The sequence below is a fragment of the Rousettus aegyptiacus genome, unplaced genomic scaffold, assembly GCF_014176215.1.
Source record: "Rousettus aegyptiacus isolate mRouAeg1 unplaced genomic scaffold, mRouAeg1.p scaffold_m13_p_14, whole genome shotgun sequence".
Taxonomy (NCBI): domain Eukaryota; kingdom Metazoa; phylum Chordata; class Mammalia; order Chiroptera; family Pteropodidae; genus Rousettus; species Rousettus aegyptiacus.
Window position 1 is genome coordinate 59,456,292 of NW_023416289.1, and position 24,104 is coordinate 59,480,395.

At 55.1% G+C, this 24,104-nt stretch overlaps 1 protein-coding gene across 2 annotated transcripts in view; it reads left to right on the top strand.

Annotated features, from left to right (window-relative positions):
• ASB7 (ankyrin repeat and SOCS box containing 7) overlaps positions 1-9,208 on the top strand; it is a 33,424-nt gene extending 24,216 nt beyond the window's left edge. For both annotated transcript variants that reach the window (XM_016154912.2, XM_016154913.2), the window contains exon 7: positions 5,741-9,208. In XM_016154912.2, the coding sequence (XP_016010398.1) occupies positions 5,741-5,880 (140 nt within the window). In that variant the 3' untranslated portion in view covers positions 5,881-9,208. The remainder of the gene's footprint in view (positions 1-5,740) is intronic.
• Positions 9,209-24,104: the final 14,896 nt, after the last annotated feature.

The following is a 24,104-nucleotide window of genomic DNA, read 5'->3' on the forward strand; positions in this document are numbered from 1 at the left end:
TGATATTTATAATGCACTTAAAACAGTGCCTGGTACATTTTAACTGCTGAATGAACAGCAAGGGCTGGCTTGCTACCAACAAGTGAATCCCGTAGAGTCTTTTTCTATCCAAGCCTCCTGTTTTCGGCTCTGTAGACAGCTGTCCCCACCCTTTGTGGCACCAGGGACCGGTGCTCCCGTGAGAATCCAATGCCTAAGGAGCTGAAGCGGGGCTGAGGCGGTGACGCTGGCTCTGGGGAGCGGCTGCAGGTGCAGATGACGCTTGGCTCGCTCGCCCGCCGCTCACCTCCTGCTGTGCGGCCCGGTGCTGTAGACTCGTGCAGTCTGCGCACGGAGACGTGGCCGGTGGGCTAGGAGGAGCTGCTCCTTGATTCCCAGTCCTCGAAGTGCTGCTGCAGATAGAAAGATCAGCAGGGACATCTCTCTGTGTTGGAGTTCTGCACCCAGTAGGCCCTCGGTAGGCGTGGGTCGGCCGGCCGACTGGCTCTGTAAAGGACGATGGCCAGGCAGATGCGTGCTGTGCTTTTCCAAAGGGAGGGACCGTCTCTCGATGGCCGCAGGTAACTCTCCGTCCTCAGATGCCTCGACATAGTTCATTCCTTCTTGACTCTCCAGTGGCGTGTCCTGCCGAAAGCAGGTGGAGTGTTTCTGCTTCACCGGCTCAGTGTTCAGTAAGATTTTCTTTTCCTGGTGAATGATGATGTGTGAAGAGGAACCAGCCAGCGCGGGCTCCTTCTGGAGACCTCTGCTGGAAGCCAGGGAGGGGAGGAGGCGGCCGGTCAGGGAGCAGTGAGTCAAAGCCGCCAGCTGCGTCCAGCCCCCGACCGCACGGAGCCGTCGGCTTCCAGCCGGACAGCTCAGACTCCCGCGGCATCTGGCCAGCAGAAGTGCCACTTGGTGCTGTTTCTTCAGGGCCATTTTTACCATTCGGTATACCATTTCAACTAGAAGCAGATCATTTCAATAGGAGGAGTTCAAGAAAATCATCGTCCTGTGATTTAAAAGCAACTGCGGGTTTTTAGAAAACTTGCCGTAAAAACGCCGATAAACGCTGCATGTAAATAGTGGCTCTGTTATCGTGTCTGCTGGTGCCTCGTTGGTTCTGAGTGGACGGAGAAGCCACCAAGAGCTGCCGTCTGTTCACCCCCAGCCAGACTTCCGGAAACCTCCGCCTTCTAGAATGATCTCCTCCAGAAAAGCAGTCACGTGGCGGAGCCGCTTCTCTGTGCCAAGCTGACAAGAGCCAGAGCTCACAGCTGAGAGACGAGGCGGTGGTTTATGACATTTAATCTTCTCAATTACGCCGCTGCCCTGGTTTTGTAATTTCTACTAGACGAGACCCTTCAAAAGCTGATTTTCCATTTTAATACCCAATTAACACTAATGACGGGTTTCTTCACCAAATGGAGAGGCGAGCAGCCCTTTGAACTGTTACGTAATTCCGTCGCAGTCTGTCAGTATGGACACCTGGTACTTCTCTGCCTCTCCCCCAGTGTGTGTAATGCCTTAAATTACACTCTCTTGCCCGCCACCCCGCAGAGGTCCTGTTAAAACCCCGCGCACAGGGCGGCTGTCGTTTGACAGGGTTGGGATCGTTTCCTGAGACACCTCGTAGGCGTCGGCACGTGCGTGGTGGCTTTTGGCTTCCGTTCCTTTTGTTCTGCTCCTCTGCCTTTTCCCCTGCCTCCTCCCTCGTCTTGCCCCTCGAGCCTGCGGGGCAGTGGCGGCCCGTTTCTGGGCACACGGCGGACGCTCAGTGAGGCGCTGACAAGGAAATAAGCGCTTCTTTCTCATTTACGCTCTTCCGTTCTTAAAGTGATGTTCCTAAAGATGCAGCGGTGGTTTCCAGAGTGTTTCCCAGTAACGGGAATCCCTCCTTTACCGTCGAGCTGTCGACTCGTTTTCTCATTCTTAACGCCGGGAAGAGGGAGACTCCGGCTTCCAAGAAGGAGCCCTATGCTTTTCTGCACAGGAGACGCAAACGTCCGTACAAGTATTTAAAAATTACTGTTTTACCGTTTATTTCTGTGATGCTTTCACGTAGGTCTTACCGCGTGCCTGGCACTATTCTAAGCACGTTACCAGAATGAACTTTTACGCTCAAGAAGCCTGGGAGGCGGGCAGAGGAGGACCCGAGGCAGGAGGCTGAGGCGCTTGCCCGAGGTCACACGCTGCGGGTGGGGGGGACCGGGCGTCAGACCCAGGCAGTTAGCCACCGAGCCGCAGCTCCGCCCTTAAAGCTTGTTCGTGGACGAACTTCACACACAGTCAGGATGCCCCCCGAATATCTAAAGATAGGCACAGCACAACGCACTGCCTCAGGGTAGGGAAACCCAGCAGCAGACTGAGTAAAGCTCCCCAACATTTAGGCGTAGAATGCGCGTCGTCTCCTGGGAGAGGCCCGCGCAGGGGGCTCCGGGGACGGCGAGGTTTCTGTATCTGAGTCCCCTGTTTAAAGTCGCCAGCTCGGCTCTGCTGTCTCGCACGTTGTCATGTCCAGCGACGCTTCCAGGCTCATCTTAACGAGATCATCGGGGAACTTCCTGTGTTCTGTTACCGCAGGTGACAATGTTGCTGGACTCCCCACCTCTAATGCAAGGCGGGTCCCCTTCGCCTCCAGCCGCTAGTAGCATTTAAACATTTTCCCTTCCAGCCCCGACCAGCGGCCTCCTCAAGGCCCTTCCCGGAGACAAAGCCACCTGTTTTCAGTGCCTTTCGTGGCCACGCTGTACTTCCAGGTCCCCGAGTCTCGCTTGGGTGTCATCTTACGCCGCAACATCGAGTGGCGTAAACCAGCGATCGTTAATTGTTTCGCTTCTCTGCTATGCCCAGTGTCACCTGGAGCCACTCGACCGGGGTGGCCCTTCCGCTTCCAGAGTGGCTCACACACGCAGCTGGCAAGTCGGTGCTCACGGTTGCCTGGAGCTCGGCCAGGACCGGTGGACACCCACCCCAGTTCCTTTTTATAAACCGCTCGGACTTCTCTGTGGCACGTGGTAGCCACTTTCCAAGGGTGAATGTCCCAAGAGCGTGGTGAAAGCCACGATCACCTCTCATGACTTAGCCACAGCAGTCACGTAGCGTCACTTCCTACCCAGTTTTGGGGAGCGGGAACCTAGACTTCCTGTCTTAGTGGTGGGAGCGCCCAGTCCCACGGTGACAGGAAGCATGCAGCATAGGAGACGACCGTGTTCGTTTTCACAGGGCGCGTCTGCTGCAAAACGAGCGGATCAGCAGGTCCGCCAGGCAGAGCCTGTTGTCTTGATCCTTTTTTTTTTTTTTTAACGATAACTAAGCACCTTGGGTAATGTAATTTTTCCACTCTGTTGGATAGTGTGTCTTCGTTTACGCGTGTGCGTATACTTCTCTGTGTCGACTTTATTCTCATCTGCTTTTGGCCTCAATACATTGTGGTGGTTTTTGTATTAATATCGCACTCGAAAAGGACCTGCCATCTATTAAGAAAATCAGATCCTTAAAAAAAAAAAAAAAGATTCACATCTATTTCATATTCTGGTATTTGCACATCAAATGCTTTAAGCATTTATTGAAAAAATGACAGTTGTAACTTATGCTCTTTCTAATGGTAGCTTAGGAATGGTGATGAAAAATAATTCAAAGCAGCTTCGAAAATGATTTGCCGTTGACAGGGGCGCGTTTTGCAATGCGCTGACCGTTTTATACTTTAAGGACGAGCCTGTTACGTGTTCGCTTGTCCCGCTAGTATTTGTTGAGTTGCGGGTGAGCCGTTGGGCTCACGTTGGCACCAGACATGGGCCTGGCCTCGTGGAACGGGCCATAGAGCGAGGAAGACGGGCGTTGATAGCTCATTCTAAACAAACGTCAGATCACAGCCTCGTAAAGCAGCAGAGGGACCTGCTAGCGGTTAGGTATGCTCTGAGACTGTCTGCTGGGAACTTGACCTCGTCTCCCTAATGCGGCGCCCTGTTAGGCCAGATCGGGAAGGGGGCGAGCTCGCAGTCTTGCCAAGAGACGTGTGGGCGTGTGTGTCCCAGCCACACAGAGGTCCTCGCGCGGACCAACGAAGCCCCGCGAGCCCCTGGTTCAGACGTTTCTAGGGAGGCCACGGCCCCCACCGCGCCGCTGTGTCCAGCCCGTGTGCTGAGTGACTCTTGGAAAGCACTTGCTCACACAGGCCTTACGGAGCAGAGGTCTGCGTGCGAAGGGGCCTTTTCATTTATGAAGAATTACTTAATTTTGAGTAATGGCGATCACTGTGGACAAGGGCAGTTCGAGTCGGGGTTCGGGTACTAAGGAGAGCAGTGGTTCTCCGTGTGTGGCCTGGGGACCCCTGGAGTTCCCCGAGAGCCTTCCAGGGTGTCTGCGGTCAAGACGATTTTCAGAAAGATGCTAAGACATTATTTGCCTTTTTCACATTCCTTCTTTCACGAGTGTAAGAGGACTTTTTCAGAGACTGGAGAGTGTGAGTTCATCACAGTAGATCGGATGGCAAAGCCCGTATGAGACTTAAACTATCGTCTGTTAAGCCAGACCGTTAAAAGCTTTATAAAAATGTGAAAGAACGCCATTCTTCTCACTGTTTTTTTTTTTTAGTTTTATTTTCATAACAATTTATTTACGTTCACATGTAATAGGGTTTATTTTTGTTATTTCTAGATGAATAAGTAATTCCAAAATTTCTGTTTCTGCTTTTAATGTAGTAATCATAGATAGCTGTAACCCACATAAACAGAAGTCCTTTGTGGGCCTCAGTTTTTAAAAACATAAAGAGGTTTTGAGACAGAGGAGTTTGGGATCCGCTGAAGCATGGCCTTCTTTTGATTTGGGGCGTTTTACTGACTCTCTCAGACACAGGAGGAGTCTGAAACAGGGGTGACGATCAAAGCACTTTCTAGAAGCAGGATTAAAGGAGTTAGTATGTGCCAAGAGCATCCTAGACTCCGTGGCACAGAGTGAGCGTCCCGCATCCATTAGTTTTATTATCGTCACCATTGAACATGAAAGCGTGGCCGGGGCGGGCGCAGACGCAGCCTCGTCGCTGAGCGCGTCTGCCTGTGCTCCGGGTCATCTGTATTGTTTCTACAAAACGCTGCATTCGAAAGTGAAAGAAATCGCATTGTGTCGTCCTTCTTTTGAGGTGGGTTAGAGCAGAGGTTTTGCAGGTAGGTGGTCAGGGTGTGAGGTTGGAAGACACGTAGATTCCCAATGTCTTGGGGTACCTTTCCCACCCGCCTCCCCCCGCAATCCCCACAGCCAAGGCTCTGCTATGTCTGCCATCACTATGATTGGGGGGGCGGGCGCTGCTGTTTGGGAAAGCCCCCCAGAAGTCGCGTTCCGTGTCTGGGCGCCAGCGTCCCGGACAGCGAGCTGAACGGAGAAGCCACGCTGGGGAGCCTGCCACTTGGTACCCAGCTCTGGAGATGCGGACGCTGAGCGTGGGCGAGAACTCGCTTTAGCGTTGGTCTCAAAAGCCGTAATTCGTCATCTGACGTTAAGCAATTTACTGAAATCCCTGATGCTTAGTGTCCTTATTTGGAAAATGGGGGTGAAAATAACATCGACCAAGCCATCAAATGAGACCTCAGGTGCAGGCGCCCAGGACACACCCTCTCGGTAGCTCCTTCAGTCATTCGCCTGCCACGTCTAGAGAGAGACCCTTGCCAGTGCAGTAAGTCACCCTCTCCGGAGCCGGAAAGCTCACCAGAGATATCGCGCTTCGTAGCTTTGTAACACTTTTTTTTTCCTATCTTTTTTTTAGGACAGCCCAGAAACTTGCAGGACCTGTGCCGAATTAAAATTCGACAATGTATAGGCCTTCAGAACTTAAAGCTGCTTGATGAGCTACCGATTGCCAAGGTCATCAAAGACTACTTAAAACACAAATTTGACGATATCTGATCCACACAGAACTGTGAGCAGGAGTAGGGCTTGTATTCCAGATACGTAAAAGGCTTTCCGCCTTGCACAAAGTATATCCTATGCAATTTCTGATTTGCTGTAAAGTCAGAAGGCAGGTATACACTTTTAGGTTTATTTTTGTTTGTTCGGTTGGTTTTCATTGTAGGGGAGGGTTTTTTTTATATATATATATACACATATATATATAAACACACACACACACACACACACACACGCTTGAAGGTCTTAATTTGGTTTTTTGGTCCAGGTTTAAGAGGTCCAAGCTTTCTATACAATATTGCATTTACAAAAATTGTTTTTCCAAAATGACGCGAGCAGGTTTGGAGTGTAGAATTTACCCTTTTTCATATTTACGGTTTCATTGGGGTGCACGGCGTAAACCAACAGGGCACACGTTAAAGTTCGGAGGGGTGGTTTCGCCCCGTGGCGGGGAGGAGGCGGTCTTGGGTGCCATTGGAAAACGCCCTAAGACAGTTTTACAGTAATGCTGTCCCCGCAGTCATTTTTAATGAGTACCGATTGGCTGTTTCAACTGTTCTCTTCCTAATTGCTGTAGCTTTCGGGTGACATAAATCCAGTACCTCTGCTTCCTGTCGGTGTGCTCTGGTTTTTAACTTTTTTTTTTTTTTTTTTTTTTTGACCAACCGTGGTACACTACCCAGAGACAGCGCGCGTCAACTACTGTCTCTAGCTGGACTGTGCTTTTACAATGATTTCAGGGGAAAGAACAGAACTTTAGAAAGCCAGCGCGCTCTGTTTCTCAGACAGTGCCTCCGGTGCAGTACTCTCCCCCGGCATGTTTTAGCCCCCATTTCCCTTGACGCGCCTCGTGCCCCAGCCGGCTCCGGCACACCACCGCGCGAGCGGGGACAGCCACTTCTCTCTGACTCACAGCGCCAGAGCGTGTCAGCTGCGGTTTCCATTTTTAGCTTCGGCCTTTCCGTCCCTCGAAGCCGAAAATGTAAGCCTGGCGGCAGAGTATTCTAAAAACAGCCCCAAGTATTGTTAAACCGTTTGGCTTTATTGGTTAAGTAATTCGAGGTGGTTTCACAGTGTTTTTGTTTTGTTTGTTTTTTTTTTTCTTCCCAGTGAAGAAAATTTTCTAAAAGGTAAAACTGCGAATCGGTGCACACCTGTAAGTCTGATGGATTCCTAATGTGCTAATGAGACATTTCCTGTCTGTCTGAAGGTTACACGCGGTGAGGCTCTTCTGGACAGTTACTGTGTTTTCTGGGTTGGCCGGGCGTTGGCTGGCAGTGTAAAAACGGATGTGACGATGTGTCAGTAACAGGGGGTGCCCTCCCAGAGAGATCTGTGATCATCACGCCCTCGGGGCGTGCGTGCCCGAGTTAGCATTATTTGTTCCTGGAAAACAAACAAACAAACAAACTTTTCAGATACCCCAGCCGCTCTCAGCGCTTCGGGCCGTTCCAAAACAGTTCCACCCTAGGGACACGTGCGTTTCCTCAGTCGAGGCGGCGCAGGGCTCCTCTCGGACGTGCTCCTTGTGTGTCGTCACACCGTCACCTGTCAGACCGCTCCACCTGCAAAGTGTGGCTCAGCGGTCGGCTCCAGCTTCTCCTGTTCCAGGCTCCGGCAGGTACACGTTCTGAGCCGCAGAGTTTGTCCTCTCGGACGCAGAGCCCCCTTGGTCTCGGGGTGTCCGATCGGGCTGTCCTACATTTCTGAGGAACAGGCCACTACGGAGAAAGGATCCGGGGGACCGTCGATGGCCACATAGCCCCTTTTGCAGGGAGCCAGTGAGAGCGTGGCCATTTCTGTGGCCGTCTCGAAACTGTGACTGCAGCCTGGTAGACAGAAATAGTCGATGTCTCCTTCGTAAGAATTTCTCCGAAAGTCATCTCGCCTTCGCGAGAATAGGAGCTAAGCTGCGTTGTCATTGTTTCAGCCAGTGCCCGGGTCGGAGCCGAGACATCCCGGGACATGGCACAGCCAGAAACGGGTCGAGAGTGCCTTCTCCCCGAAACCCTAGGCCCAGGGAAGTGAGGAGATGGGCGGGCACCCCCACTCTGCGCAGTAACGCCAGTGCCTCTTGCCTCACGCGTGTGTATGAATTTATTCAGCTTGAAAAGGTTTCCTTTTCCCCAACCATTCAAAGCTTTCCACACTAAGCCACCGAGGTCGAGTCAGGGAATTCCAAGTAAAAAGATCAGATGGAGGTAAATTCTTCATTCCGTATTGCTGCTGCGACTTCCAAAAAAAAAATTATGAGAGCTCTTCCTGGAATTGCGATGTCTATTTAATGAGTAGGTGTATAATTCCATTATTTATTGTTTGAGGTTTGATTTCTCTAGAAGCTTAAAAAAGTGTTTTCGTTCTCAGTAAAATCCCAATCACATGTCACATTTGACAAACAGTAACTACAGTGTCTCGGAGTTGGTAGCTAGTGGAATGCAGGGGTGATCGACGCGCAGGGTAAACGCATTTGAACTTGACTGTCAGAAGCGCCGCGTGGCCGCAGGATGAGGAGGGGGAGCGTGTCATTTTCAGAAAATAAACTGATCGTTTTTTTCCAGAATCTTGACTGAGATGTTCCGAAGAGTATCAAATCTGTCACTGATCCTTCTCTGTTTCTTTTGAAATGTATGATTATTTAAGCCTATGACTAAACCTTTATAAAAATATATTGGGCAAGTACACCAAAGAAACCAGCTCATAAAAGATTACCATCGTTAATGAACTGCAAACCTCATCTTTCGAAAACAAGATTTTTCTTTTCGTGTGTGTAAATATTTGTGTTCATAAATGTACAGCAGAGCAAGAGAGTTTTTTTTTGTTTTGTTTTTTGTTTTTTTTGTTTTGTTTTTTTTTTAGATTATTTAATTTCCATATTTCTAAACTATTTACCACAGAATAATCCACACTTGTTAGTTGGGAGGACTTGGCCGTTTTGTTTTTGAATTCGTTCTCCGTCACGCTCGGAGCAGCCTTTCCGCGCGAGGACCCAGGGTCCTGGCGCAGGCCGCAGCACACACGCCTGCGGCGGGAGGGAGCCCAGCACAGCCTCGGACGCGCGGCCTGGGGCGCAACCGTGACGTCGAACGGCCAGAGTGGACCATCCGAAAAGCGCGCTTCTAACCTTCCTGCAGGATCGCTCCCTGGCCCCGAACGCGATTGGGATGAGGCCCTTCTTCGCCCACAAACTTAGCCTTCATGTAACTCCCGGCGTGTTATATCATACTGTATTTTGTTCTTCCTTTGTGATGTAAGTTTTGCTTTGGGTCAATTTGAATTAAAAAAACAAAAACAAAAAAAACAAAAAAACTTAAATCTGGTCTAAAACTTATTAGCAGTGTATTTTATTTCTGGTCTGCCTTCACTTTTGCGTATGTCCAGCCATTTGGTGAAAAGAAACAAAAATCTACCGCCGATCAACGGTTTAGATAATTGGGAATCGTGTAAGAGCGTGATGCGAGAGAGCGCACTGTTTTTGATCCAAAAAAAAGCAGTTCTTACCTCCCCTCCCCCCCTTTTTAATGCATGCTGCAAATAAATGCCGACCAACAAAAGACAATCACATTCTTGTGTTAATCCCAACATGGACCCTTTTGGGGCCGGATTCACTTTGACCGAGGACCGAATTTGGACCGCAGCAGCGTACCTAAGCAAAAAATAAATGAATGAATGAATGCAGCTGAAACAATGAACTCGAGGGCGTCGATTAGCCTGCAGGAGGCAGAGGCAACATGAGGCCGGTTCCACGATCCGCAGCGATCAGCGGGGGCGGCAGAGGTGGAAACTAGCCATGCTGCTTGCAAACCTCGAGGTCGTTTTTTTTTGTTTTGTTTTTTTCCAATATGATGTAAGTAGTGTATTGTTTTTTCAGCTGAAAGACCGTTTACAAAAATGGCTGACTAACTTGATAAAACAGATCATCCGCTTGGTAGGAAAAATATTTCTACCTCCCAAGTAGTTGGGCTCCGATGAGGAAATAAATGGATTTGGATCCTCTGCCTGTGTTTATGACACATGATGTAATCCTGTGTCCTCTTAACACGGCATACACATTTTGATGTCAGAATCTACATCGGCTCTAATACCAATACAGATTTTAAACATGCGCTGCCAGAAACTGGTATTTAGGCCCCAGTTGATGGAGACTCCTGAGATGCAAAGCTCATTTGTCTTTGTCATTCTTCTGTCATTATCTGTGAGGCCCCTGGGGTCTTAGATACTCACACCAAGGGTCAGCCAGCCTGTGGTGTCCAGAATCTCGTGACTTCTTTGTACGCTGCTGGTAGTGTTCAAAGTTCGGTGATAACATTTCCGTTAGGTCATCGTGTATTTTATAGACGGGTCTCCGTCTTCCCGAAGAACTCTGACTCCTGAGGGACGGAAAGAACGAGGTGCTTCCCGGAAGGCCCTGTAAGCGATGATCAGTGCGAATCGAGAAAGCCCCTCCCAGTCTCTTGTCCAAAGGGGACGCGTCCCTCTGGGTGCCGAGATGCGCTCCCCAGTGCCAATTAGCTGTGCCTCGTGCCGGGGGATTGATTCCTCCAGGTGACTTTGCCATTCTGAAGACCCATAAACCATTCAGAGTAAAGATCACATAAAAGCAAATTATTTCTCTTCTGCAGATATGATCTTTTTAAAAAAAAAAATCATCATCTTTTGTAGTTATTCTAAACATATTTTAAATTTTGGTTCGTTCCAGCATCTTAAAAATCACACTTAGAACCTTCTCAATGTTTTTTTTTTTAATTGTCTGAATTATCATAAATGTAACCTACATTATGTTACTTTAAATCTTTTTTTTTTTAAATCGTTCTGAATTATCATAAATGTAACCTACATTATGTTACTTTAAATCGTTTTTTTTTTAAATCATTCTGAATTATCATAAATGTAACTAACCTACATTATGTTACTTTAGGTAGCGATGAAGTGATTCACTTTTCTGTGACATAGTGTTTTATGAATCAGAAAAAAGAGAGGGGCTTCGTCTGGACAGTGGGATCCGGGCGAAGTTGCGAAACTCGGACGTGGGACGGTTCCGCTGACCCTCTGTGGCCGACACAGGTGATCCAGCTGTGGACGCTTCCTCTTGTGTCTGGGAAACGGTCCCATTTTTCTGGCCGCTCAGTCTGAGCTAATCCTCCCTTTTCTTCCTCCGATCGCTTTGGGTCAGGGCACAGCTCAGTTTTCATTTTCTTTACCCCTCCCCCCCCCACACACACACACAAAAAATCGTAGGGTGTGGACTTACTGTGCATGATTATTTAATATTTCCCTAGGGCTTTTCTAGACTTTTTTTTCCACTCTCAATTTTGGGCACTTAACACCCTTCGGGGAAGTACACCGGCACAAGGTACACCCTCCTCGCCAGCTTGCTCTCATGTTTGGATTTTCATGTTCGCACCTGCTCGTTTTCCCTACTTTACCTGCGTAGAAATATAACTTAAATGCCATTTAAGAAGTAAATTAGTCTGGGCTACAGCCATTTCCCCGTCTCGGGCAGCGCCGGAGGAGCAAAACCAGATTTCTCCTGGGTTTTATCACCTGAGCTCTTGAGAGATTCTTCGCTGTGAGCACTGGGAGCCCCCTGAAGACAGATCCCGGCTCTCCTTTGCCCGAGATCTCAAAACAGCGTTTGCCGAAAGAATCGGTTCTCCGAAGCTCGAGGTGCGTGTGCGGTTGGCCCTCAGCCAGGGCCTTCATCCCTTCGAGCCTCCAAGGAGACCAGGGTCAAGAGGGCGACGGCGTCAGTGTGGTTCAGCTCCGGGTCTCAGGTAAGCGTAGCTGCCCCAGCTCCAGCCAGCCCTGCCTCTCGCTGTGCCTTCCTCCTTCCCTCTGCCCCCGCCCTCGGCCCTGCCCTCCATCAGGGTCAACGGGCAGGGGCCCCACGTGACCAACTGCACGGCACTGATGGCCACTTGTCGCCCTGAGTTCACACAGCACGTTGAGGCTTCGAAGGGTTGTGGTCCCCTGGAGGCAGGGGACACACCGTGTCCAGCTCAGAGCTTCCCCGCAGGGTCCCCCAGCTCACCGGTGCATCCCCGGGGGTCACGGTTACGCTTAGATGGAGCTCACCCCCGCGCTCAGGGCAGCGAGTAGGGACCGAGGAGAAGCCCCCGGCCGATCGCCACCCATGGCCTCCCCTTTTCCACGTCCAGCGCCAACGGCCTGGAGGAAAGCGCTGGCCTGGTGGGTCCTTTGTAGCCATTTCTCTCCATAACGCCCGCCTGTCACAGAGCCTTTCACACGGTGGACGCTCGATCAGCCATTTTTCTAGTGACTTAGTCCAGACCCGGTGGGAAAGCCAAAGGGGTCACGAAGGGCAGTGACAGCCCCACAGGGGTGGCTGGCGGTGTGCGGGGTACAGCAGCCGAGCCTCCCGCCCTCTGCAGTCTTTGGCAATCTCAGGGTCGGGGTGGCTCTGCGTCCCGCCGGTGGTTTTCTGTGGGACAGAAATTGCCCGCCTGTTAACAGAGCAGTGCTAGCCTGAGAGGCCGTTTTGGCAAGAGTCGGCAAGGCGCGGGGTTTCAGACTTCCTCCCACGCACCCATCAAACTGCCTCTAATTTCCTCCGGAACGTTTTCTGGGAATCCGATCTTAGCCTCCCCCCTTTTTGAATAATCTTGAATGAAGGGCAGCAGCTTAGATTTGGGGGGGCGGAGGGGGGGCCTTGGGAACTGCGCCACCGGCCTCGTGCGAGTGTGGACATGAGGATGACTTCTCGTCACGCTGAGTTTTTGGTTTGCGAGGTGTGTTTCCAAGATGGGCCGGCTAGCTTGGAGTCGTGGGATGCCAGGGGCATTCGTACTTAGCTTTTTTTTTTCCCCTCCTCCCTATTCGTTTTCGTGACGGGCCAGCCTTCGCTCACATTTTCTGGTCCTTCAAATCGTAATCCAGGATCGTAGTTTCAGGGCTGGCTTCTCCGACGCTGGCCCAGTCGCGAGAAGGCCCTTCCCCTCCCGCCTCCCATCCCTTGTCCCTTGTCCCCGTGCCTGTCCTTTGGCTCCGCATCTCTCCTCGTCACGGGGAGACTGGCTTCCCCGTCATCTGCACCCGCTACGGCAGACGCTCCCGGGCCTTCGGCGTCGCGGGCAGGCAAGCAGAACACAGCCCACACGCGGCCGGGCCTCGCGGGTGGTTCGCGAGCCAGGGAGCGGGTGTGACGGCCCCTCCGAAGCCCTGCCGCCAGGTGAGAAACCCGGAGAGGAAGCCACACTCAGTCCGCGCACGTGCGCGCTCGGCTGAGCCACCTCACGTTCATCTTCTTGTCCTTACCACCACTGTCCCGCGCTCGTCACAGACGGCACGGCCGAGGGGGAGTCTTTGTGTCCCCACGCCCCGGGGCTGGCCGTCCTCGCCCTTCCCGGGGCTCCCCGGGCACCTTATTATTATCCCATGTGTCACCCACAGTCTCGTGTTTCCTGTGGCCTGTGCTCCCCGAGGTTCTTAATTAACGCAGACCCGACGAAGCCCCTCCGCGTGTGCGCAGAGTGTCTTCATGCTCGGGCGGCTCCTCCGGGGAGGAGGGCCTGGGGCACTGTCACGTCCTCCCATCCCCCGATGAGACGTCGCCGAGCTTCGCGGTGGTTCCCAAGGCCCAAGGCCAAGGGCGGCATGCCACCTCTGGGGCCCCACCGATGGGCTTAACCCGAGTCCCCAGCGCGCCGTGCCGAGCCCGGTGACAGGACCGTGAGCGCGCCGCCTCCTGCCTCCGGGGGCGGGGGACCCCCCTGGCCCCCTCTGGGAGGCTGGCGTTCAGAGTCATCTCCCTTGGCTCACCATCTCCCCCAAACTTTCTTTCCATTTCCCCACTTAAGTCTATCCACGTGGGTCCTGAGCATCTGTCTTCGCTGACAGGGACCGGACAGAGGTTTGACACGAGAGGGGACCTGGGGAACCTCGCCTCAGCGTAGGGAGAGGGAGGATCCCCAGATTACACAGGGTCGGGGGGCTCGGAAATGGCCTCCCAGCAGGCGGTGATGCTGCACCGGGCTCGGGGCCCTCGGAGCTGTCTGTCGGCCTCGCCTTCCGTCACCAGACCTCCGCGGGGCCCCACGGCGCCTTCGAAGGGAGCCTCTCGGAGCGGGGATGGCGAGGCACGGGATTCCCACCAGCGAGGATGCGCGCCTGCCTGGGGGGACCCCCGGGGGTCACCGCGGAACCCCAGGGGGCCCTGCAGGGGCCCGCGGCGGAGGGCGGGCGTGCCAGCACCTCGGTTCGCAGGCTGCGGTCGGTTGCCTCACCCTGGAGCCTGGCCCTCGTGACCCTCTCTGGACACCTTTGTGCACTAAGATAAAAGCAGGAGCACGCAGGTCCTGGTGTGAAAGCGCCCCAACCCTCCATTATATGGGGATCCCGGCGTTCCCTTTGAAAATCCTCCAGAAGTGCTGGCTCACAGAGCCTGTAATTAGGGAACCGGGCGGCTTCATAGAAACGCTTGATGTTTCGCAAGTTAAGAGGGGGCGCCAAAAAAAAAAAAAAAAAAATCCTGACATCCGCCGATACCATCACCTCCTTCTGCATTTCGCAATGTCGTCAATTGGAAACGCTTGACGTGCGTTCCGTTTTCACGGCCCGCAGCGAAACGCCCGCTCCGCAGAAGCTCGTCTTCGCGTGACGTGTGAGCCGAGATGCTCCCCCGGGCTGGCTGCACCCCTGGAGTCTGTATGATAAAGATCCCGAGAGGGGTCCCTCAGTGCTGGTGGCCCGGGGGACAGTCCTCATGAAAGGTTCACGGAGTCCGCCCTGGTGGGTGTCCTTTCCTGAGCATCTTCACTACATCCTGGAGAGTTTAGAACTGATTCATTGGAGCTAAAACTGCACCCCAGAAAAGGGCCCAGGCTCGGGAGCGCTCCCGCGGGCCCCCGGGGGGGGCAGCAAGGTGACAGGGAGGGGGAGGGTGCAGGGCTGGTGTGGGGTGACTCAGCAGGCCGGAATCGGGGAGGATTCCGTGCTTATGCACGACACCCTGGAGTGTGCAATTACGCTGCTCCACTGCATACATCAGTCAAGCGGGTCTCAAACGCAAGTGAGCGTCCGAATCCCCCGGGGGGCCTGTTAAGATATCTCCGAGCCCCACTCTGATGGGGCAGGTCTGGGGCGGAGCCCAAGAATCTGAGCTTCTCACAAGGGCCCAGGTGACGTGCCTCCCGCTGGTCCAGAGGAACGGCCTCTGTGTACCGACTCTTCCACGGCAAAGGAGAAGAAACCAGAAGATTCCAACCGTGACTATGAGACGCTGCCGACCCCACGTACCTGCTCGGCCCCGAGCCGCGAGTGAAGTAGTTCTGGGGGTTCTAGAAGCCACACGTCAAGCGGGTCCCTCGTTTCGACGGGTCAGGCGCGCCAACCTCCCCTGCCACGGGCCGAGCCAACTCCACGTCTGGGCTTTTCTGTCTCCAATTATCTTTCGCAGCAACGTAATGGAAGCCGGGCGCGGACAGAACCGGTTGCCTGCAGTCCAGTTACTCTGCTGTCACCGTTCTTCGACCCAGTTTGACAGCCCGTAAATACAGCATCCGACAGACATGAAAAGCGACCGCCCCGGCCCGCTCGGCGGGGAGAGAGAATGACTCCCGCCGCCCCAGCCCGCGTGTGCCTCGGCACGGCCCCCAAGGCCGGCCGCCGGCGTCACGTCCTGAGGAGGGAAGGGTGCTCCGGCTTCTTTCCATCGGTGCTGCCCCTCGTCCTGATGGCGGATGGACAACAGCTGGCCAAGTCAGCCTGTCTGTAGCCCACAGTGACCACGGGCCCCACGAGTCCTCTCCCAGCCCCTGGAGGCAGCCGGGGCTCTGGGGGGTGTGGAGGTAGGGAGCTAAGCTGGTGTTGCCTGCTTTAAGAAAAAATAAGATAAGTAAAATAAAACAAAGCAGCGTAGCTTTGCATCAGGGGCTGCTGCTGCCGGTCTGGGGGCCACCGACGTGGGGTGTCATCTGGATGGAATCTGCTAAAAGGAAGAATCACCCCTCCTTTTTTAAAAAAAATTACAAGGTTGTAGAAAAATGAGCATATATTTAACATATATGATTGGATGGGTTTGATGGTTCCCACTGGAAAGTAGAAAAACAGGCAACTTGACCAAAAATAAAAAGGAACGCCCAAAGCTCCCCCCCCCCATGACACCATGGGCTGCCACACGCGACGCAGGGTCGAGGACGGTGACGTGTGACACTCTCGAGGTGGCCTTGCGGGTGGGGGAGCAGCTTGGGACCCGCGTGGCGTGTGGCGAGGACAGTCGAGGCGTTCCCAAAGGTCTGAGGGGACTTCCTGAGGCAGAGCCGGCTAACCCCTCGCTCCAAAGCCCGGCCCGGAGGGGCTCGGGCGCCGGCTGCAGGCAGCCCGCCCTGCCCCGGTAAGGCTGTGTAGCCTCCTCGCGAAGACGCCGCCGAGATGCAAGCCAGAGGGGCCTGGAAACCCTTTAACGGGCTTCGTAAAACATCTAGGTTCTCCGAATCCTCGGAAAGATCCCAGCAGTCTGTTTTCCAAACCCTGCATCTCCTAACCTGCCTAATTGAAACTTTTTTCTAAAAGAAAATCCAGCCGAACCCCTAGCCAGGTGGTCCGGGATTGCAGACAGCTCCTGGCCTGCTGCACCCCGAGTCTGATTTGCTTGGAGGCGGGGGTGAGCAGGGGAGTAAAGGACAAACTTTATAGATGACTGGGTGGTGAGTCCACGGGCGTTCGTGCTACGATGCTCCGTTGAATGATTCTGCCAAACACGAAAAGAAAACTCGTGTTCTCGCCCGCGTGACTGTTAGTTCTTCGAGGGCCGGGTCTGTTTGTCTTCCCTCGGTTGTCGATTCCAGCACCGAGTTTGGCCCGTGGCAGACGACGTCCAGTCGCTGGGCAGAAGCTGTCCCCTCCCCGCGTGAAGGAGACTTGACTCCTGCCGTTCACCAGCCGGCGTGCTCGGTATCGTGAAGGGGCGCCTCAGTTTCCACACAGGGGTCGCCGTGCTGCGGTCAGCTCTCCAGCAGCACGAGGAAGGGCGAGCCGCTCGGAGAGATGCGAAGATGAGCGGAAATGACCAATGGCAATGGGGAAACGGGAAGGGCGGCGGATAAAGAGCTGCCGGCGACACCCCTCACCTTGGCCGCGAGATCCGCTGCCCCCCCCCCCTTCTTTCTGATTCACTCGCTAAAGACAGAAAACGTTTCCGACGCGGGCCTCGCACGTCCTGGATTTTCCCTGGCTTTGCTGGTAACTGGCCGTGTGACTCTGGGCAAGTCGTTCGCCAAGGATTATAGACGAGCCGGGGCCCCTCGACCTGCCACACGGGTGACTCTAAAGCCACACAGAGAGGACAAGACGGGGAAGAAGGGGGGGACCTGGGGGACGGACCGAGCCACGAGCTCCAGTACTCCCCTCCCCTCCCCCACCCCGCCCCATTACCCAGGCTTATTAGAGGCGGTTCATGAAGAGCCGGAATCCGGGCCCCGGGGTCTGGACGGCCCAGCGCCGTCCAGCTCACTTTGTAAATGTGCAGCAGCTGTGAAAAACAAGCTTAAGCCTCGGTAATCACTTTTTCGCTTTCACCAATTACGCCGGGCTGCTTTGTGACAGAAGTTAACGCCGAGTGAGAATTTTAAAGAAGCCTCGTTTTCCTTGTCTAATTAAATTAAATACTTGAGAGGTGATTCGACACGTTGCCCTTCCCCTCCCATTAGTCAGCTGAAAATTACAGGGTCTTTCGGGAGGCCGAGCCGCGGGATTCGCCTGCTCAGCCTCTAGGGTCAGCAAGCCCCTCACCCCGCCTGGACACCCCACCCACTCGTCCCGGCGTGCGCAGCTGTCCGTGGTGGGGAGCCCGGCCCGGCACGGCCCAGGAGAATTCAGGGCACGCTTCTCCGTGCCGTGACCCTGCCCCCGAAATCCGTGTGGGATGCCTTCATTTCCAGGTATCGACCCTCCCGACCTGTAGCAGGTGGGACCTGAGGGCGGCCCCATCCTTTCTAGTTCTTTCTCTTATAAACTGGTGACCGGATTCGCCTGCACTGGGAGTTCCTTGAGCCGGTGTGTCTGATCTTCCTCCGAGGTGAAGCTCCAGATGATTGAAACGCCAAGAAATCCCGGGAATTTTATTTCGGCGATGCTGAAATAAAATTCAGCATGTAGAGCATGGGGACCCATTCTCTCTGTGAGGGCCCCGAGCTCCCCGGGGCAGGGGTGGGGGAAGGAGGCTCGAGTGCTGGCCCCCACTTCGCCCTAAGCTGTCAAAGCCCCTGGGGCCATCATTTCTCCCTGTGGTCGATGACCTTAGGGGCCCTAGTGGCCTTAAAGCGGTGATTATCGATACTAACCAGTGCTCGGTGTGCGTGTGTGCTTACTGTCCGGGCTGTGGTCCGTTTAGCCCTTCGCGATGGGTCCCTCGGGGAGGCACCCTATTCCCGCAGGTAAAGGAGAGGAAACTGAGGAACAAGGGGGCTGAGGGACTTGCCTCGACCAGTCCTGGAGTGTCCACGCAGGGCGCGGGAGCTCTTGGCTGACATCACTGTGATGTTTCTGAACCGTTACCCCTGGGCTCAGGTGACGTGCCTCAATGCAGAGGTCACTGTGGGTTTGGCGGCCAGGGAAGCCACCTGGAGCAGTGACTGTGAGTCACTGTGTCCACTCGGACCTGGGCTGCCCAGCTTCCGGTCAGTGGTCATCACACTGCAGACTGTCCGGTTCCTTGTCCCCCGTCCAGTGGGGAGAGCCCAGCTGCCACACCTACACACAAGCAGCACGCCCCGCCCCGGCCGAAACCCCCCGCCTTCTGCCTCGGCCACCTCCACGGTGCGTAAAAGCAGCATTTCTGGCTTCCAGACATCAACCCCCCCCCCCCCAAGAAAAGGAGCCATTGGCTTTATTAGATGGAGAATCCAGGATGATCTTCATGGGATCACGTAGCCAGCGCAGCCGTAACAAAGCCCCACGAACCGCGGAGCACAAACGACGGAAATGTGTCGTGTCACACAGGTCAGGCGGCCAGAAGTCCGAGGTCAAGGCGCCACCGGGGGCTGGCTCCTTCCGGGACCACGAGGGAGGACCTGGTCCGGCCTCTCTCGCAGCTGGCGGGCTGCCTTTGTTGCTCCCTCCCCCGCGGCTCTCTGCCTTCGTCTTCACGAGGTAATTCCCCTGCGCGAACACCATCTCCAGGTGTCCCCTTTGTGTAAGGACACCTGTCGTGTTGGATTAGGAACCCACGACATCATCTGCAGCGACCCTGTTTCCTGATAAGGTCACATTCTGGTGTCCTCGGGAGGGGGTTAGGACTTCGACGTAGGCATCTGGGGAGAGACACGATGCACCCCATCACCGTCACCATATTAAATGTCACCTGTCTGTGGCCGCCTTGGTCCAGCCGCGCTCCGGAGTGTCTGCGGGCCCTGGGTTCAGACAGGCAAGGTGTGGCCATTTATCGCATTGATCGCATTTAGCGGGCCCAGCCCCTGAGGCGGGGACAGGCTAGGTGACCAGCTTTGTACCCCGGATACCCTCACCTCGCCCCTACTAGGGGAAGGAACCCTGCTTTGCCTTGCAGCCCCTCTTTGGGGGGCAGAGAGACCCACCGGGACGACCCTGAAGGACAGGAGAAGCCAGCTCCCTCACCCCAGGGTGCTGATCTCGGCGGTGGTGGGGGAATCAGCCCCCGGAGAAGAGCAGGTGGCAGCTTTCGGGGGGGGGGGAGGGTGCCAAAGACGGCCGTCGGGGCGGGGGGCGGGGGTGAAGGCAGCACCAGCTTCTGTAACCCCTGCCCCTGCCTCCGGGGGATCCACACAGCTCCTCACATCTCCCCACGGAGCAGCCCGAGGCCGGCGTCCTAAGTCAGTGGTGACGACTTTCCTTCGACCTGTGACATCAGGGCCAGTCCCGCCGTCTGCGCGTCCTCCGGGCCCCCGACGAGCTCTTTCTCCAGTTGGCGAGCGCAGAGAAGGGTGCGGGCAAGTCACATCTGCTTCTTCAGGTGGCGCTGCAGGTGACGCTGGGCACAGCTGCTCACCCGCCATGGGCAGGAAGCAGCCGCACGGCCTCGCCCGGGCTCGGGGGACACAGGCGTTGCCTGGTGGGGTTCTCCCAGGGACCAGCCCACACTCGGGCCGAGAGCATCCGCTTCTGGGGTGCACATGGCCATCTCTGCCCCAGCAGGGACGAGGCTTGGAGGCGAGAGGCGATGGGGGGAGAAGTCATCTTTCTCTCTGATGGTCACTTATGGGAGGAGAAAGAGGAGAGAGAGAGCATCAGGGCCCCAGGCCTGGGGAGACCTGTCGCTTGTGAGGGCCCAGGCGAGGGGGTAGCAGGACCCCCTGGGCATTGTGGACTGTCTCCTTCTGGGCCGGCGCCTACATTCTAGGGAGCTACTTTAGGGTGGGGGGCATGACAGAGCCAAATGCGGGGCCCCCATGGGGTCAGAAGGTCTTCGGCAGTAGTACCACAGCCCCTCGCCGGGGACAGCTGTGCCCATGAGCGAGCGAGGCCTGGGTCTGGGTGGGGAAGCGGGTGGGCCTGGGGCCCTCACTCAGGGGTCCTTCATAGCCGCCCCATTGTCCCCTCTGGCTGGGGGCTTGGGAATGGCCACCCACAAAGGCACCCAGGAAAGGGCGAAGTCGATTCCGGGTTTGAATTTGGGGGAAGAAATGGAATGACGAAAACTTGGGAAATCGGGATGGGCAACTTGGAGTTTAATTTCAAATTTTTCACGAGTGACTAAAGCGGCTGACTAATATTCTATTTTCCAGAGCCGAGGAGCATTCTCTCTGCCGTCTGTCTGGCTTCTCACATTTTCAAAAGACATCATTTTTTAGACCAGTCATGAAAAAACAACAAAAAAACAAAATCTATAACCCGAGTAGGAAGTGATCGAGGCATGAGTAACACTTAATGAGGACAGAAACAATGGCAGGGACTTGCGCTAGAAACAGAAGAAAGTTGGTTTAAAGAAAAGAATATGTGCTTAGTGCCACAGCTAGCTCTTAGATATCTGTCCTTGGGAGAAAAATGGACGTTTAAGGACACAGTATGATAGTCAACGCCCCTCCCGCCCCCAGCCGCACACACACTCGGCCAAACGTGATACAGTGCGTAAAGCCAAACATCTGAGTGGGAGAGAAATTTAACGAGGAGAATTAAACGGGTCAATACATGGCCTGCCAAGAGGCCGGCGACGCTGCGACCCAGTCACCGAGAAGCTTCTCGGCCGGAGGCAGGGATTTGCCGCTCTGGGTCGCCCGAGAAAGTCTTGGGATGGACCGAGGGCGATGGGGACGGACAAGCGGAGACCCGCGGGACCTCAGGCGTCCACGGGGCCTGCCCGAGAGATCCTGGCGGGAAGCGCTGGACACAGAAGCCACCGTGACGTCGCTCGACCCCAAGCAATAAGAGCGAGAAGAGCGAATTACAGGAAAAGCGGGTCGCGTGGGCCCTTCGTGCCGCGGCAGGGAAGCCCTGTTACTGGAAGAAACGTCCCGTTTCTCTCCCTGAGCCGACGCAGCCGGCGGGGAGGCCAGGAGGGTTCCCGGGGGCAGACGTCACAGCAGCCGTGACGTCAGGCAAATAAGGGGGAGCCTCGGGGTCTGACGGTAAACGCACCCTCGGCATGCATCAAGAAACCCTCCAACCAGACGTGAGCCCCACGTGCCTGGGGAGGAGACTGGGCTCGGAACCCTTCCTAGCCGATGTGGCAGGGGTCCCACAGAGCCCAGGGCCCCAGCTCAGCCATCGCCAGCGACCTCGAGTGCTGCCCCACGCACGGTCAGTCCCTGCTCGCCCAGAGTGTGAAGACTGGGCGACTCACACCTGCACCCCAGCCGGCTCCGAGCTCCCGTACCCCGGGCATCACTCGACTGTGGGCGAGCTCAGCGTCACGTCTAAAACCTCCGAACCCAACACGAAGCCTCCTGCAGCACCCTACGCCGCCTCTGCTCTCCCGGCTCCTCCCCCAAACTCCACGGGGAAAGGGGCGCATGTGTCCTTTGCCTCCCTGGACCCCGTGTGGGGAGGCAATCTGCATAGCCCAGGGCGACCAACAGATTCATGCGCTGAAGCCTTGACAGCCGATGTGTGATCTTAGGACACGGGGCCTGGGGGACGCGATTTAGTTTCGGTGAGGTCACAAGGGCGAGACTCTCAAGATGGAATTAGTGCCCGTGTATGATGAGGAAGGAACACCACGGCCAGGCTCGCCCTCTCTCTCTCTCTCTCTCTCTCTCTCTCTCTCCGCCCCCCCCGCCCCCCCCCCCCCCCCCCCCGCCGTGTGGGGACACAGGAAGTGGCCCTCTGCAAGCCGGGGTGCGGCTCTCGCCGGGAACCAGATCCACCAGGCACCTTGACCTGGGGTTTCGCGCCTCCAGAACTGTGAGAGTCACCGCCGATCGAGCTGCCCAGTCTGAGGTACTTCGTCACAACGGCCCCAGCTGACAGAGACAACTTTGCGCCCCGAGCCTCAAACCCACCAGGCGGCTCCTGGGCCCTGAGGTCGACACGGCGTGCGACCAAGTCCAACGTCAGATGAAAACCCACCAATCTCGTGGTCCGTGTCCCAAGACCTGCGTAACATCAGGCCCTGGAGCAGGGTCGGGGAGGCCTGCGCGCCCCAGGGTCCCCCGGGAGAGGTGGTGGCCCAGCACGGGACAGCTCCTGGTGCCCCACAGGCTCGTTGCACAGAGCAGGGACATGCCTCGTTTCTACTTCTCCTGCTCAAGCTCCCCTGCTTTCATTCTGATTGCGGCTTGGGCCGTAGATGACGAGGATGACAGAGCCTTGTGCGTGGAGGTGGCCTGGAGCCCATCGGCTGCCCTGGGCGTGCGGAGCAGAGCCCCCAAGCATGTCTGGACGCTGGACCACGTGCAGGTCCTGTTTCCCTCCCTCCGCTGGCAGGGATGTAAGTCTTCTCGGAGCCAAAGGGCTGTGAGGGAGGGGATACGGATCACTTCTGGGCCAAATAAATCATTGAATCGTTTTGTCGGCCTTTCCCAGAATTCCTTTGGAGTGGGGGGAGGGTGTGTGCTTTCAAATTCAGGTGTATAGACCTGAGCCTTGATTCCCTCAGTGGGCCATCACCAGGCTGCTCAGCAAGAGGTACGGGGCACGCTGAGGCCAGATGCTGCTTGTTTGTGTTTTACGAACCATCGAGAGCTTTCAGGAAAGTCCTCAGCATGAGCCGAGACAGGCCATTTGTAAGGAAAAGCCGCCGGAAGCAGCTTAGGTGGGTCTAACAGTTGACGGGGGCGGGGTCACCTGTCTTCTCCAGGTTGATGGATATGTCACCGCCTGTAACTGCTCACAGGGATGGGGAAGAGCTCGACCAAGGAACAATGGCCTCTGCCGGCACTCCTGTCTGGGAGAAAACTGCCCCTCTATCCCTGGCCCTGAAGCCAGACAACTCGGTCCCTCCCCACGTGTCCCTCCCTGGAGCCTTTCGAGCAGCTGCCCCAGCACCGGAGCTCAGAGCGAGTGAGTCCATCAGCGGTGAGTCCGCCAGGGCCCCTTAAATCTGTGACTCTCACAGCCTTCCGGGTCACTCAGCCACCATCTCCACTGGTTTGCACAGCCAGAATTGTGGGGACTTCTCTTCTTGGCACTGGAGCCCTGGGATGGGGAGCCTGGTGTGGGTTAGGACCCTTCACTTCTCAGGGGGGCCCTGCAGCAGAGACATCCCTCCCGATTCTCAACCACCACATTCAGGTGTGGGACCAGCTCATTCCACACCTCTGCTCCTCCTACCAGTCTTAAGGTGGCCTCTCCTGTGTGCCCCCAGTTGTAGGACTTCAGCTCATCTATGATGGCTGTTCTGTTGTTTAGTTGTAATTTTATTGTGGTCATGAGAGGAGGTGAGCACGGCATCGACCTACTATACCAGTTGGTATTTTTTTAAATGTCTGAAAGCCCCTGGGAGAAATGGCTCTGAATGGGTTGATGCCTCTGTAATAACCAGTGGGTATTGTGATCAGGGCAAACTAGGGAGCTATGGAAGTCCTTTTCTTAGGAGTAGTATATTTCCATAAGCTCCCAGAGAAGACTGGCCCCTGGCATTGAAGCTCTCAGAAATGGACCCACACCCAATTTTAGTTCTAGGCTCACAAAACAGAGCCCATGAAGGTGCCAACCCAGCGTCCATGGATTGGCTTTGGACCCTCTTCAAATTCATTGCAAATTGTGTGCCAACATAAATTTTTGCTCATCAGATTCTCAAAGGAATCTATGACCTCCCAAATTTTCAGTACAAGGAGATCAAGAGGTTAATGCATTCT